Raw genomic sequence first — 15,419 nt, 5'->3', positions numbered from 1 at the left:
CTCCCCTTTCACCCCGCTTCCTCAAGACAGCCACCACTTTGAAAAGATCTTTTATAGTACTGTCTTCTGCAGAGAGCGGGGATCTTTCCCTGCTGCAAACTGCGAAACCTGTTTTCTGCTGCGATCGAAGGTCAACGGTGGTGCAAGCGTTTGCTCTCTGAGCCTGGGCAGAGTGCCCTTTCCATGCCGACCTAGCGACCGCAGACACAGCTCATTCACAGCTGGGATCTGGCATTTCCAGATCCTAGGCATGGTGTAAGCCTGAGGAGCTGCTTTTGTGACATATGATTAAGCTTTTCTCGCAACCTTTGCACGTCGGAACGCCCTCCGCCCTGCGGGGGGCGGGGATCACGGCTCCATCACTCACTTCGGGCCACGCCCCGACCCCTAATACCACGCCCCTTCTCCATAGACCACGCGTCTCCTCTCTCCTGCTCTCGAGTTTGCTCCTTCCCGTTCCCAGCAGTGGGAGGAGTATCGGGCAGTCCTGTTTGGTGGTCTGGTTTTGCTCTAGGGTGGTTGAGCAGGCACGCCATGGCCGGCAAAGAGCAGGATGAACTCCTAAAAGCCCGGAACCGTACTCTGAGCGCTTTCCGCGAAGGTATATTTACTTAATTTTAGGATCTCCCTGTCTCCCAAGGTTTTTTCGGTACGGAAAGTGAGAGCGGAACTCTTCCGGCGGGCGAGTCGGTTCCGCCCGGATACTTATCAGCGACGTACGGCTGGGCTATGGGGGACTGGAATAGGCGGCGCGCCGAAGCGGTGGAAGAAAACGGGGACTAGCAAAGGAAGGGCACGACGCGATGCTTATTATTTTCGTCTAGCTTTACTACGAGGGCTCTCCTTAGGCGGGGCGGGGGCAGTTAAGGGAGAGGGGAGAGGCTAAAGAAGTGAGGCAGCGTTGTGTAGTGGCTAGACCCACCAGGGTGGGGAGCCTAGTGCCCTCCAAATGTTGACTTGCTGGTTTAATTGTCTCTAGCTTTGGGGAAATGGCGGGGGTGTCCTAAAACATGTGGAGGCCATAAGTGGGCTAGAGCAGGCATAGGCAAACTCAGCCCTCCAGATGTTTTGGGATTACAACTCCCATCACCCCTAGCTAATAGGACCAGCTAACAGGAATGATGGGAGTTGTAGTCCCAAAACATTTGGAGGGCCGAGTTTGCCTATGCCTGGGCTAGAGTGTTAATCTAACGGCAATCCCCACCCCCCAGGCCTCGGTGATCTTGAGCTAGTTTCTCTCTGTTACCTACACACAAGTCTTACTTTAAATGTAGTTTGCTGGGGTGTTGCAAGGATAAAACATGGTACTAAGGCAAATTCGCCCAGTGTTCGTTTTTTGAGCTTGGAGGAAAGATAGGAGATAAATCAAGGTGCTGAGGATGTTTCTCAGGTCACATGGATTTTGAAGTGAAGGTTTTGGAATTGTATGTCCATCTTGTCAGGGCAGGAGCTTTCACAGTCAAAATATGTGAGTCAGGTAGGGAGAAGGACAACAGCTCAGTGAGAGAGCTTATACTTGGCATGCAGAAGACCCCAGTCTCATCACCAGTTAAAAAGATTTCAAGCAGCAAGTGATGGATGGGACCCTCAGCCTAACCTTCTGGGGAGCTGTTGCTAGTTGAGAGCTATCTGGATAGGTATAAGGAAACTTGTTATTTCCTTTCCTATGGGTTTAATAAGACTGTCCACTTGATTGATTGATTGATTGATTGATTGATTGATTGCATTTGTATCCCACCTTTTCTCCAATGAGCTCCAAGTGGTGTACATGGTTCTACCCATCCTCATTTAATCTCCACAAAAACCCTGTGTTGTAACAAATGCAAGACCAGACTATTGCCATCTTGTTGCAGGCTGACACCATAATCCCATACCCTCCAGCATTTGCTCTGATGAAAATAGGGATGTCCTATTCAATAATAATAATATTGTGCACCTTCCAACATATATAAAAACCATAATCAAACATTAAGCATTAAAATACTTCCCTATACATGGCTGCCTTCAGATGTCTTCCAAAGGTTGTGTAGTTACTTATCTCCTTGACTCGGGGGTCGCATAACTCCAATCCCTCCAACAGTGCTTTTTTGGGGGGGGGGACGCAGGGGTACACATACCCCTAAACATTTTGTGAATCTTCGTACTTTTGTTCATTTACTGTATTTATTTTTCCCTGTTTGAACTATAAAATGGTGATTTTCTTGAGTCAAAATGAGAGTACCCCCTAAACATTTTTTTAAGAAAAATAAAGCACTGCCCTCCAACATTTCTCCAGTGCAAATAGGGATGTCCTACCATATGCTCAATGGGATGCGGGTGGCGCTGTGGGTTAAACCACAGAGCCTAGGACTTGCCAATCAGAAGGTCAGCGGTTCAAATCCCCGCGACAGGGTGAGCTCCCGTTGCTCGGTCCCTGCTCCTGCCAACCTAGCAGTTTGAAAGCACGCCAAAGTACAAGTAGATAAATAGGTACCACTCCAGCGGGAAGGTAAACGGCGTTTCTGTGCGCTGCTCTGGTTCTCCAGAAGTGGCTTAGTCATGCTGGCCACATGACCTGTGGGAGCTGTACGCCGGCTCCCTCAGCCAATAAAGCGAGATGAGCGCCGCACCCCCAGAGTTGGTCACGACTGGATCTAATGGTCAGGGGTCCCTTTACCTTTACCATACCCTCCAACATTTCTTCGATGAAAGTAGGGACATCCTAAGGAAAAGTGGGACATTCCAGGATCAAATCAGAAACCAGGACAACTTCTGTAAATCTGGGATTGTCCCTGGAAAATAGGGACACTTGGAGTGTCTGTAATCCTGTATTCCCATTGAAATGATGCTGAAATGCAAGCTTAAGAGAGGAAAAACAAACCACAAGAGGGTGTGTAAAGGGAAGTTTTGGAAGCATGCTAGGCCATGACCTTTAAACAGAGTAAATGAAAATGCTTAGTTAGCTGAGGTGTGGATACATCTGTCTTTTGCAGTTAAGCTGGAGGTAGGTTGGTGTCTTGCATGACTAACCTATATCACTATAAAAACTGAGTAAACAGGGATCAGGGTTTAGCTTCTGATCCCTTCACTTTCCTGCTTGAGCAAGAAATAAAACTTTGCTCTTAGAGAATTTCTGGGTGTTACATGAGTGAGTAAAGGACTCAGTTGTGCAATGGACCTTAGGTGGTGTTTTCCCACATCAATTTTAAGATAGGGAAGGCTGAGAGGCAGTGATTGGCCCAAGGTCACCCAGTGAGCTTGGATTTGATCCCTGGTCTCCCAGGTCTTCATCCAATACAATACTCTAACCCAGCCTTTGTCAACCTTGGGTCCCTAGATCTTGTTGGACTACAACTCCCATCATTTCTTGCCAGTCGTCAGGGATTATGGGGGTTGTAGTTGAGAACATCTGGGGATCCAAGGTTTGAAAAGGCTTCTCTAACCACCATACCAACACCTCTCTCTCTCCCTCAGAAGGTACACAAGTCACAGGTGTATTCTGTGTTGTAACTAATACTGGACTTTCCTTGGGAAATCACTTCTAGCTGGAGTTGCCTACAAAGGGAATGGATTTTTGAAGTGTTCCTAGTGTATACTAAATTTTGCTGGACTGGAGAAAGCTTAGAATAACAAGGAGTGAATAGTGTGTCCTTGTTTAGTCGTTTAGTCGTGTCCGACTCTTCATGACCCCATGGACCAGAGCACACCAGGCACTCCTATCTTCCACTGCCTCCCGCAGTTTGGTCAGACTCATGTTTGTAGCTTCGAGAACGCTGTCTAGCCATCTTGTCCTCTGTTGTCCCCTTCTTCTTGTGCCCTCCATCTTTCCCAACATCAGGGTCTTTTCCAGGGAGTCTTCTCTTCTCATGAGGTGGCCAAAGTATTGGAGGTGAATAGTGTAGTTGCTTCATAAAAGTTGTCAGGTGGCAGGGCTGGCCATGAGGCAAGGTTCCCTCAATAGTTTTGTAAAAGAAAGACTTTAAAAGGCGCTTATTTTAACCATCTCTGCAGCACCATTTCCTTATTTTTGTTGGGTTTTTAAACCACTCCTGAAGGCTTAAGGTGAAAAATGGCACTTGAAATGATGACAGTAAGAACAGTTCTATATAAAATAGACTCAAAAATTGCTTGGAAACTCTTTTCACCCACTGCAATTCAATGTTTACTCTTTCTCTTTTAAAAAAATGGCTCATGTCGCTTCTGAAAGAGACTTTTGCCCTGATCTCTGAAGGAAGGGAGTTCTAAGGCCAAAAAGAGTCTCACTGTGCCTCTCTTCCAATGGCCCGCAAACAATTGGCTGATTTTGGAAACCAAACAAAAATGTTGGGGCACCACAACCATTCCTCTCCCCTTTCAGATCAACCAGTGCAGAGCCACACCATACATTATAATCAGTGCAAATTGCATGACTCCCCCCAAATAATCCTGGGAACTCTAGTTTCCCTTTCATAGAGACCTGAAAGCCTGGCACCTCATCCTTGGAGGCAGCCACAGCAGCTGAAGATCATGATTTTCTAGCCACTGATGAATTTAGAACATAAGAAGAACCTGTGGAATCGACAATGGCCCATCTGGGCTAATATCCTGCACTTGCAGTGGCCAACCAGCTGCCTATGGGAAGCCTGCATTCAGGACCTGAGTTCAACAACCCTATCCTTGCCTTTGGTTTTTAGAAGCTGGTACAGTGGTACCTCGGGTTAAGTACTTAATTCGTTCCGGAGGTCCGTACTTAACCTGAAACTGTTCTTAACCTGAAGCACCACTTTAGCTAATGGGGCCTCCTGCTGCTGCTGCCGCCGCGCCCCCGGAGCACAATTTCTGTTCTCATCCTGAAGCAAAGTTCTTAACCTGAAGCACTATTTCTGGGTTAGCGGAGTCTGTAACCTGAAGCATATGTAACCTGAAGCGTATGTAACCTAGGTACCACTGTATTTAGAAGCCTACTGCTCCAACAGTGGGGGAGAATATAGGCATTGGGGTTGATAGCTTTATGTTCAAGGAACTTGTCTAATTTGTATATCACATATTGTGATAGCAAATTCCATAGTTCATCTTTATTCTGTTATGAATCTCCTGCTGTTCGGCTTCATTGGATGAATCTGGAGTCTAATATTACAAGGGGGAAAGTGTCTCTGTTCCCCTTATCCATACCACGTATAATTTGCATGGTTCCCCCACATTACTTGTTTTCCTTTTGTATGTGAAAAAGCACCAAGAAATTGCCGGTGGGGTTCAAAGAAGGAGAAAGTTACATGCAGCCCAAACCTTTTAAGGCAGAAGTAGCCATTCTGGGATTGTGATTACTTTTGCCTGTCGTTTCTTGTATTGTTATTTTTTCAGGGGTTTAGCTAACCATGGCCTTGATTAACCCTTTGTGAATGTCTTCATTCTGTTTCTGTGGGAAATGTATTTAATCTCTGGAAAACAAAATCCAAATCTCCTGATCCAGAATGGTGTATGAGTTACTGCCACATTCCCATTCTGGCAAAGAGCTGCCTGCAGATGGTTTTGTCAGTTTGGAACAGAGCACCTTCCATTCTGCAGAAGACCTGATGACAGATGGAGTCACCTAGTTACACAAAAGTCTACAGTGAAATGTTATCACAAGGGATGTCCAGACACAATGTAAATGTCACTGAACGGAACTTGGATGCTTATGCTCTGGCGAAGCATGCATTCATTGGGGTTTTTTAAAGTGAGGTCTGCGGGAACTTGAATGAAATTTGCTGGCTCGTTCTTAAAACTGTTTCATAAAGTGCTTGGGCAGGCTATCGGGTTGCCCCAACAGAGGAATGTCAACGTACAGAAAAGTTAAGCTTAATCTTGAATATCTGTTGTGCTTTTCTGTTGCCTGTTTCTCTGTTGCCTGGATCACTGGAGGGTGGGGAGAAGATGTGTGTGTTGTACATTGATACAGTTATGAAATTGTATACATAATGAACGCAGTAAAGATATTAATGCAAAAAAGGAAAACTTAGCATTAAGTTTAGTAAAAGCTATGGTTTTCCCAGTAGTGATGTATGGAAGTGAAAGCTGGACCATAAAGAAGGCTGATCGCCGAATAATTGATGCTTTTGAATTATGGTGCTGGAGGAGACTCTTGAGAGTCCCATGGACTGCAAGAAGATCAAACCTCTCCATTCTGAAGGAAATCAGCCCTGAGTGCTCACTGGAAGGACAGATTCTGAAGCTGAGGCTCCAATACTTTGGCCACCTCATGAGAAGAGAAGACTCCCTGGAAAAGACTCTGATGTTGGGAAAGATGGAGGGCACAAGGAGAAGGGGACGACAGAGGACGAGATGGTTGGACAGTGTTCTCGAAGCTACCAGCATGAGTCTGACCAAACTGCGGGAGGCAGTGGAAGACAGGAGTGCCTGGCGTGCTCTGGTCCATGGGGTCACGAAGAGTCGGACACGACTAAACAACAACAACAAAGCATTAAAAACTCTTCACACAATAAAAACATCACAAATGTATTAGGATTGTACTAATACATACTGCAGGAGAGGGCATCCTACACATACCTTCCTATGAGGAGGTCCATTCTACCTGATATTGGCATTGGGCTTTTAGTGTGGTGACACCTGCCCATTAGAACCCCCCTCCCATTATACATTATTTACTAAAGTATTACTTATTAATACAGCAGATAGGCACATTTTCTATTGTCTCCAGCACTTGCTAAATACAGTCCTCTTTCAACAAGCCCCCTCAATGCAAATCCTTATTCCAGTTGCTGTCTATATGGGATTCAGATTGATTTTAGTGTCATCACTAGCGACCCTTAGATACCAGGTGGCGATGATATTATTTGCCCAGAGATTTTGGTCTTAATTGTTGTTGATCTTTTAGTTGGGTGGGTTAAGTTGTGTCTTTTTAAAGTTATTTTAGTGTAAGCATTTTTAGTTAATGGTTATTTTTTTTAAAAAAAAAATGTATTGTCTCAAAAAAAAACCAACAACAACCACACAACCAGCTTTGAGACCATTTTTTTTGTGGTAGGCAAAAAATTAAATATAATAAATAATAATATAACTTCCCTGCTCATTAAATAGACAATGTAATCTGAACTCCCAGAAAACAAATCAGGATGAATGATCAATAAACATGATGTCTGGAAGTACCCACAAAAAAGGATTTGGGGCGGGGGAATGAGGAAGCAAATTTGGCTGATACTTCTTGAAACAAATAAGATAATGATAAAATATTATACTGTTCACTCTCTGTGGTCTGTGGCTTCTAGAAGTTTGCGCTTAGCTCAACTCACTTCTGATGCTGTACCCTGAGGAAACTGACCATAGGAAGAGATTTAGCTTTAGCTTTGCTCATCTGTGTGCCCTTTTGAAATTAAAATCAAGGCACACCCCTATCCCTGCCCTGCATTATATGGGGCAGACACATAATTAAGTGATCTTGCACTTGTCTACCCAAATGTAAGTCTCACAGAATTCATTGGAGGTTACTCCCCAGTAAATGGGTGTAGGATTGCTGCCTAAATCTCTATTTTAGTTTTTCCTTCATTGCTGCCTCTGTAAATCACCTTTCTGCCAAAACGTTCATGGTGGTACATGTGTATATTTCATGTGAGGCTGCCACTGTTGTGTCTAATTTGTCACTAACTCAGGAAATAGCAAAACGTTGATACCGTTCAACTGATGTAACTTGGATATGCAAGCCTCTCTGTTCCTACACCTACATTTCTCTGAACAACGCAGCTCATCACCAGTGGATTATCACAGTGTGAAGCAATCGTGTTCAGCATATGGAACAAAAGCAGTCAACACAGTTTACGGAATCGGAACGATAAATCACCTTGACAGTTAAGTTAATTTCAGTGGTCTCTTTTCTGTGCTCAGACTGCCACAGTAAAAAAAAAGAGTGCCTGGTTTGGTAATATATTTGTCAGTATTTTCCATGAGTTACTGACCCTTCTCTTGAGGTCACAATACATGTTAATGATAATTATCACTGGTCAGTGAAGTAGCAGCAGGGGTCAGGAGGGCTGGCGAGGTGCCGGACAGACAGAAACAGGATTTGGACTTTGACATGTCCGGAAGGAGAAGGGCGCTCTCTCTCACACACTCTCACACAAACAAACACAAACACACACACTGTCTTCTTGTTCTAAGTCACTCCCTGAGAAACTGTTTGCCTCAAAGGTGCAGTTTGCTCTAAATAGCAGCATACAGAGAAAACAACCCAAATAGCAGCACACAGAGAAAACAATCAGGAAACTGGGAGCAGGAGGGAGAAGAGAACGTGTCAACTGTGTCATACTACAGTGGTACCTCGGGTTACAGACGCTTCAGGTTACATACGCTTCAGGTTACAGATTCCATTAACCCAGAAATAGTACCTCGGGTTAAGAACTTTGCTTCAGGATGAGAACAGAAATCGTGCTCCGGCAGCAGCAGGAGGCCCCATTAGCTAAAGTGGTGCTTCAGGTTAAGAACAGTTTCAGGTTAAGAACAGACCTCCGGAACGAATTAAGTACTTAACCCGAGGTACCACTGTATTTATTAATGAGCTCCCTTAGGACATTATCCACTCCATAATTCTGATTCCATGGAGAGAGTGGGGCCTGCCTGCTGGCCTCACCCTCACCATTGCACCCCCTTTTTGACTCACCATTGCACTATCAATACATTGAGGTAATGTCCACTGTAATGTCCATTCTAGGAGGAATGAACACTGCAAGAGGCAGTTCTGGGAGGGGAGAAGCCAAATCGTAGCTGGTTTCTATTGGCCTCTCCATTCCTCCTCTGCATCTGAGGTGGGTAAAGGTAAAGGACCCCTGGATGGTTAAGTCCAGTCAAAAGCGACTATGGGGTTGCGGTGCTCATCTCACTTTCAGGCCGGCGCTTGTCCACAGACAGCTTTCCAGGTCATGTGGCCAGCATGACTAAACCACATCTGGTGCAACAGAACACCATGACGGAAGCCAGAGCGCATTGAAATGCAGTTTACCTTCCCGCCACAGCGGTACCTATTTATCTACTTGCACCGGCGTGCTTTCAAACTGTTAGGTTGGCAGGAGCTGGAACAGCAACAGGAACTCACCCTGTTGTGGGGATTTGAACTGCCGACCTGATCGGCAAGCCCAAGAGGCTCAGGGGTTTAGACCACAGCGCCACCCAGGCCAAGCTGTCCCACCTCTGTGCCTGTAGCGGACAGTGCTCTAGAGAGGGCCACCCTGTCTCGCCTGCTCCTCTGAAGGGGCCTGGTTTGTGGAGAGGGCCATCCTGTGTCGCCTTTCCGCCTGAAGCAGCCCGGTGGGCAGAGCAGGCCGCAGTGTCTCACCTCATTCTTTAAGGCAGCCTTGTATTAGGGGGTTCTTTGCTTTGACTTGAGACCACTTCAAACACTGTGTTCATATTTCTCTGTCCAATTACGCATTAGGTAAGCTGTTCCAGTGAGAGTTTTGCGGGTCTTTTGGTCTTCATTACGGGTGAGTCAGCTTGGCGCGATGTGGCAGAAAGGGAAAAATTCTGCACTTCTTCGTGCACAATTGGGGCAGCGCCATTAGCTGACAAGGTGATTAATCTCGCTGCCAGAAGATTTGCATTGCAAAGTGGCTCTTAATTGAGGTTCGGTCCAATTGTCTGTTGACCTGGGGGACTTGGCTATGATGAAGTATTAGAACCTCTGTTAGTGGAGCAGTGTCCCCAATCCTATGGGGTGTTTCAGGGTGTGTGTGTCTTGTTTTCCTTAGGAAAATATCCCTAAAAAGTGTATCTTCGAGTGAGGAAGGCACCGTGTCCAGACCCTACCTACCTTTAGTAATACTGTGTTTCTTGTCTGTTTGTTGTAGTTGAACAATATCAATACAAAATGACTTTGGAGAACAGATTTGCCAAGGTAGTCAAGTCATTCAAATCAAAAGTGGGGTGATATAGTGCCTTTTCCTGTCTTGCGATGTCACACTAAGCTGTGACAGACTCCATCTCTAGTGAGGGGAGCGGGGTAACGTGATAGTGCCTAAAAGTGTCTTTAAAATCTATAACTCTTGCTGTTATTAATGCAGAAAAGGTTTGGAATCAACTGACTGCGGTAGCATTTGTTTTTATCTTTATGTGTTTCTGTTTTTTATGTATTTAGATGCGGAACAGGAATGGAGAGCCCCTTTCTACTTCATTCAAGGAGCGGATCCTCAGTTTGGACTGATGAAAGCGTATTCAATTGGCGACTGTGACCATGGAGGCGACGAATGGGAAGAGGAGCTCAAACTCACACAGCAAGCAGTGCAAGCGATTAACCAGCTGAACCCCAAACCGAAATTCTTCGTACTCTGCGGAGATCTCATACATGGCATGCCAGGTAGGATAGTTTTAAAAGAGATAGAAACTGTTCCTGCTGGCACATTCCTCCAGAATCTGCAGGACTACTACAACTCCCATAATTCCAGATAGTTGCCCTTTTTTGATGGGGTTGTCAGGAACTAGAGTCCAGCAAGAACTCCCTGCAAGCAGAGGTTGGGCAGGAGTCACCCCTGCTTCTAAAAACTGTGTTTATTCAAGCAGGCCTTTCAAAGCTGGGATTCTCTGCCAGCCAGCTCTCCCTGATGTGCTTGATGCTTTTGTTGTGACGGTGTGTTTTGGCTCGTGACATTTTGTATGGAAGTGTAATTTATAAATAGTTTAAATAAACACAAGATCTGGAGAACCACAGGCTTCCCACCCCTGCTGTAGTCTAATGAAATGCAGGATGCTGCCTTATACTGAATCAGACCCATTGGGCCATAGCTTGTTCAATATCGTCTACACTGGCTGTCAGCAGCTCTCCAGGATTGCAGGCAGGGGTTTCTCCCAGCCCTCCCTGGAGATGCTGGGAAGGGAACCAGGGACCTCCTGATCTATAGTTGTTCCCTAAGAAAGGAAGCTCTTCCTTCTGAATGTCTCCTTGCACTGTGATGGGCAGCAGGTGGCTTGTGGGCTCTACCCGTCTTCCAAGGTGAAGTAATCTTGTTAGCGAAATCAAAAGCCCGGCTTCTGTTGGAAAATGAAATGCTAAGCTTCTCTCTCCCTCTCATGCTTATCGTAATAGATTTAGAAAGTATAACAATCAAAGACTAGCAACAAAGGCATTAGGTGAGAAGAAGCTTTGAATTTGTACTGGAGCAATGTTGGTTCTGTTTCACAAGAACTTCTTTTTTCTGTTTAATGCCTCCTCCCCCCCCCCCCCCGGCCAACTCTTCAAAATATGCGGAGTGCTATTACCTCTGGTTTGGCACCTCTCAGATCTTTTTAAATTTTTTAATCTGCACCTCTTTTTTAGTGCTGGGAAATAATGATGACAAACCAGAGATCTGCAACCAATATATTTATTTCTGAGGTGCGTCTCTATACCTCTCTTTAACTTTTTTAAATATATATATCTATCTATCTTTATTAATTTAAAATAAATACATTTATGAGAAAACAGACGTACATACAAGTCAATAAACATACAATCAAACAAACAAATAAAAGAAAAATCAAACAAACCACCACACTATAAGATACAAGAAGATTATATACTCATATCATATTATCATCATATATACTCCTGATACGGAACACAATTATAAAATTTATAGAGAAGAAATTTAAAATTGACTTCCAATTAATCTCACTGTACTTTATCTATCCATTACTTTATACCGCACAGTTACATATTTCTTATATAGTTTCTTTTTACCTCCCTGCGAACTTATATTTCTACAATACTGCTCTTTAACTTATAAAAATTCAAAGCCCAGTTTCCCAGCATGCCTACAACTGGCAGACTATGCTTTGATGGGAGGCTTCATAGCAAGGGTGGAGAACCTTTGGGCTAGATGCCCCTTCAGGGCTGACCATTGGCCATGATAATGGAGGCTGATGAGAACTGAAGTCCAACCACCTCTGGAAGGCTGCAGGTGCCCCTTCTCTCCCTTGTAACCAGGACGCCTTTGCTGAAGGGAGGCAGGACTGAGATGGTTTGGAGACAGCATGCCTGTACATGGCTCACTCTAGGTCTGATAAACCATGAGTTACTGGACCAAGGTGGCTATGTCTGAGCCAGCCCTTTTGTATCACCTTGTGCAAATATCTGTCTCTTGGCTTTAGGTTCTACGCTGGGTGGTGTGGAGAGAGCTCCCTGGAGATGTGGGAGCAGGATAAAAACATGATGCGGAAATAGTCTTTTTCTCCAGTTACCTTGCCACTGGTCTTCCTTTTCCTTGACCTCCTTCCTTCCTTCCTTCCCTCCTTCCTTCCTTCCTTCCCTCCTTCCTTCCTTCCTTCCTTCCTTCCTTCCTTCCTTCCTAACTTACCTTCCCATTGGGCTTCTCAGCTTTCTGGCTTACCCAACACCCCTTCTCTCTCTTACCTCTTTATTTCTTGACAGCACCACTAAGTAATTTATTTCTCTGTCTCCAAACTGATCTTCCTCTTTCCCACAAGAGCTGCTCACCCACTCCCCCTCGGCATCTGATATGCTCATGAACTTTCCATGACATGAGTAGCAGTTCAGCCCAGAGGCTTTGTCTCACAGGCGTTCGGCTGTCTCGTACAGTGGCAGTCCTCGATTTTCACTGCATCTCTCTCTCTCTCTCTCTCTCTCTCTCTCTCTCTCTCTCTCCCTCTCTCCCCGCTCCTTTCCATAATAATCTTCCATATGGCTCACCTGTTGCTTACAACGGGACATAAAAAATATATTAATATAATGATTCCTTGTAGCAAATGGTTCTGTTTCTATATGTGGGCAAATTGCCTTCAACCTCTCTGTCTTATTGAAACGTCACCCCAGCACCTTACAAATTGCTCATGTTCCGTGACGAGATCTACACAGAGATGCATTGTTATGAGTTTCCAAAGTGTCACTTGCTTATTCCATCCAGAAAATAAGGAGTCGTCACTGTATGGAACTGGCATTAGGGGTGTGGGAGGTGTTCGATTCAGTTCACATTTAAAGGCGAGCTCAAATAATTTGCACTTTGAAACACGACGCAAACTGAAACGCAGCCTTCTTTGAAATTTGCATGTCTCTGAATTTTTCAGTGCTGTTCTGCAGCCAAGTAATGTGTACAGAAAAGCGTATATATTAGTGCAAATAACCTAGAAACATGCATTATATTGGAGAAAGCTGCTTTGCAAAAATATACATATGAGGGAAAACTCAACACAAAATGCAGTTAGGACAAACGAGCACTAAAATGCTGATGAATTTCCACACTGGCTTTTTAAAAAATCACAACTGATGTGGAGAAGTGAAGATAAGAGTGAAAAAAAGGAGAAACTGAAATGGACAGATTCTCCTGTTCTTAACTGACATGCATGGGGTGTATTCCCAGGGCTCCTTTGGAAGAAGGGTTTGATTGTTAAACCACTGGGGATTACAGCTCTGTGAAGGGAACAGGGGTCTCCTCACATCTCTCAGAATCCTTAAGAAACTACAGTTCCCAGGATTCTTTGTGGGGAAGGCCGTGCTCATTTAAAGTGCTCTGATGCAAGTGGGGCATTTGATATTGAGCCTGTTGTACCAAGTTCTTCATTGTCAGAGGAAAAAAGTTTCTGGATGAAATGGCGGAGGATGAGGAGGATTTTAGGCTGATCCAGCAGCGGCAATTATTATATTCTTTCTAGCCATAGTGATTGAATAGAGCTTCCAGGTTTAGAGACAATGTACCTTCGGATACCTGTTGATGGGGGAAAAACCTAGGAAAGAGGGTCGCTTGTCTTTATGTCCTCGTTGTGGGCTTCCCAGAAGCAACTGGTGAGTTGTTGTCAGGAATGCGATGGTGGATCCGAGATGGACCTCTGTTACGGTACAGTAGGGCTCAATTAATGCTCTTAATGTTACCGTTTCCCAGCCTAACCGGCCTTACAGGGCTGTTATGGTGAAAATGGGAGCATGGGGACAATGTGTGCCGCCTTAAGCTCCTTGGCGGAAAACTGGAATATGAATTTAATAACTTGAGGGATTGCCTTAGGATATGCCCTCTTGACCGCTTTGATCTGTGAAAATGGCACTGTTACAGGCGTCGCGTAATATTCATTGGTTGCTTGTAAGAAATCGACCTTTTAGCATGGCGGCATCTACAGTTTTAGCATATTGTAGATTTCAGTTATTATTCCCTTTTATTCTTGTTTATAACTGTATCTTTTACTAATAACTTTAAATTTTCATTATCCATCACTCTTAATGAAAATAATAAGAAGCAAAATGTATAAGGAGATTAATATAACTAACAGTACAGTGTTACTGTTAAGAACTTAATTCGTTCTGGAGGTCCGTTCTTAACCTGAAACTGTTCTTAACCTGAAGCACCACTATAGCTAATGGGGCCTCCCGCTGCTGCCACGCTGCTGCTGTGCGATTTCTGTTCTCATCCTGAAGCAAAGTTCTTAACCCGAGGTTCTATTTCAGGGTTAGCAGAGTCTGTAACCTGAAGCATCTGTAACCTGAGATACCACTGTAGTTGTAAATGAATATAGACAGACAACAACAATTGTACAAACAGGAGGATTTATTTGTTTGTGGATATACTATGGACAAATATGGAAAATGAATAACAATATACAAAATGGATGAAAATAATGCGATAAAATTACCATATATGTGATATAAAAAACCAGAAGAAGGAAGGAGGGAAGTCAGCGCTTAGGAGCAAGTATAAATGTAAAATGCAACACATTATGTGTATGTGGAATATGCAACTGGAAAACTAATAAAGATTATTTGGACAACTTTAAATTTTGTTTTTGTAAACTGCTTAGAGGTTTTATTTACAACCAAGCAGCAAATAAGATGGGTCATATGCTAACTACACAGGTTAAGAGCATTTTGAAGCAGGAAGAAGGTAAGGCGAGCCTCCTGGATCAGACCCCATCTAGTTCAGCATCCTCTTCTCACAGTGGCTGGTCAGTGGGAACCTTGCAAGGTGGACATGAGCACAACAGCACTCTGCCTACCTGCAGTTCCCTGCAGGTGGTAATCAGAGGCTTAATGTCTCTGATAGTGGAGGTGGACCATAGCCATAAGGCTAGTGGCTGTTGCACTTAGGAAGCTGGCTTAGATTCAGACCATGGGGCCATCCATCTCAGTACAGTGGTACCTTGGGTTACATATGCTTCAGGTTACAAACGCTACAGGTTACAGACTCCGCTAACCCAGAAATATTACCTTCAGTTAAGAACTTTGCTTCAGGATGAGAACAGAAATCGGTGCAGCGGCAGCAGGAGACCCCGTTAGCTAAAGTGGTGCTTCAGATTAAGAACAGTTTCAGGTTAAGAACAGACCTCCAGAACGAATTAAGTTCTTAACCCACGGTACCACTGTACTGTCGACACAATGCTATCACCCAGCCTTACCCGGAGATACCGGGGACTGAACCCAGGAACTTCTGATTGCAAGGCAAACACTCTACCGCTGAGCTATGACGATGCAATGCTTACAGAGAACGAGAATACAGTGTAAT

General features: G+C 44.5%; 1 protein-coding gene across 1 annotated transcript in view; it reads left to right on the top strand.

Moving 5' to 3' along the window:
• The first annotated feature begins 426 nt into the window (after positions 1 to 426).
• The window catches only part of CPPED1 (calcineurin like phosphoesterase domain containing 1), a 71,724-nt gene continuing 56,731 nt past the window's right edge, over positions 427 to 15,419 (top strand). Inside the window, exons 1-2 of the mRNA XM_083474534.1 lie at positions 427 to 601; positions 10,079 to 10,297. Of these exons, the coding sequence (XP_083330660.1) occupies positions 535 to 601; positions 10,079 to 10,297 (286 nt within the window). The 5' untranslated portion in view covers positions 427 to 534. The remainder of the gene's footprint in view (positions 602 to 10,078; positions 10,298 to 15,419) is intronic.

Source organism: Podarcis liolepis, assembly GCF_965112155.1.
Source record: "Podarcis liolepis genome assembly, chromosome: 14".
Lineage (NCBI taxonomy): Eukaryota > Metazoa > Chordata > Lepidosauria > Squamata > Lacertidae > Podarcis > Podarcis liolepis.
The sequence above is the reverse complement of the archived record's forward strand: the minus strand, read 5'-3'. Positions and strand labels throughout refer to the sequence as shown.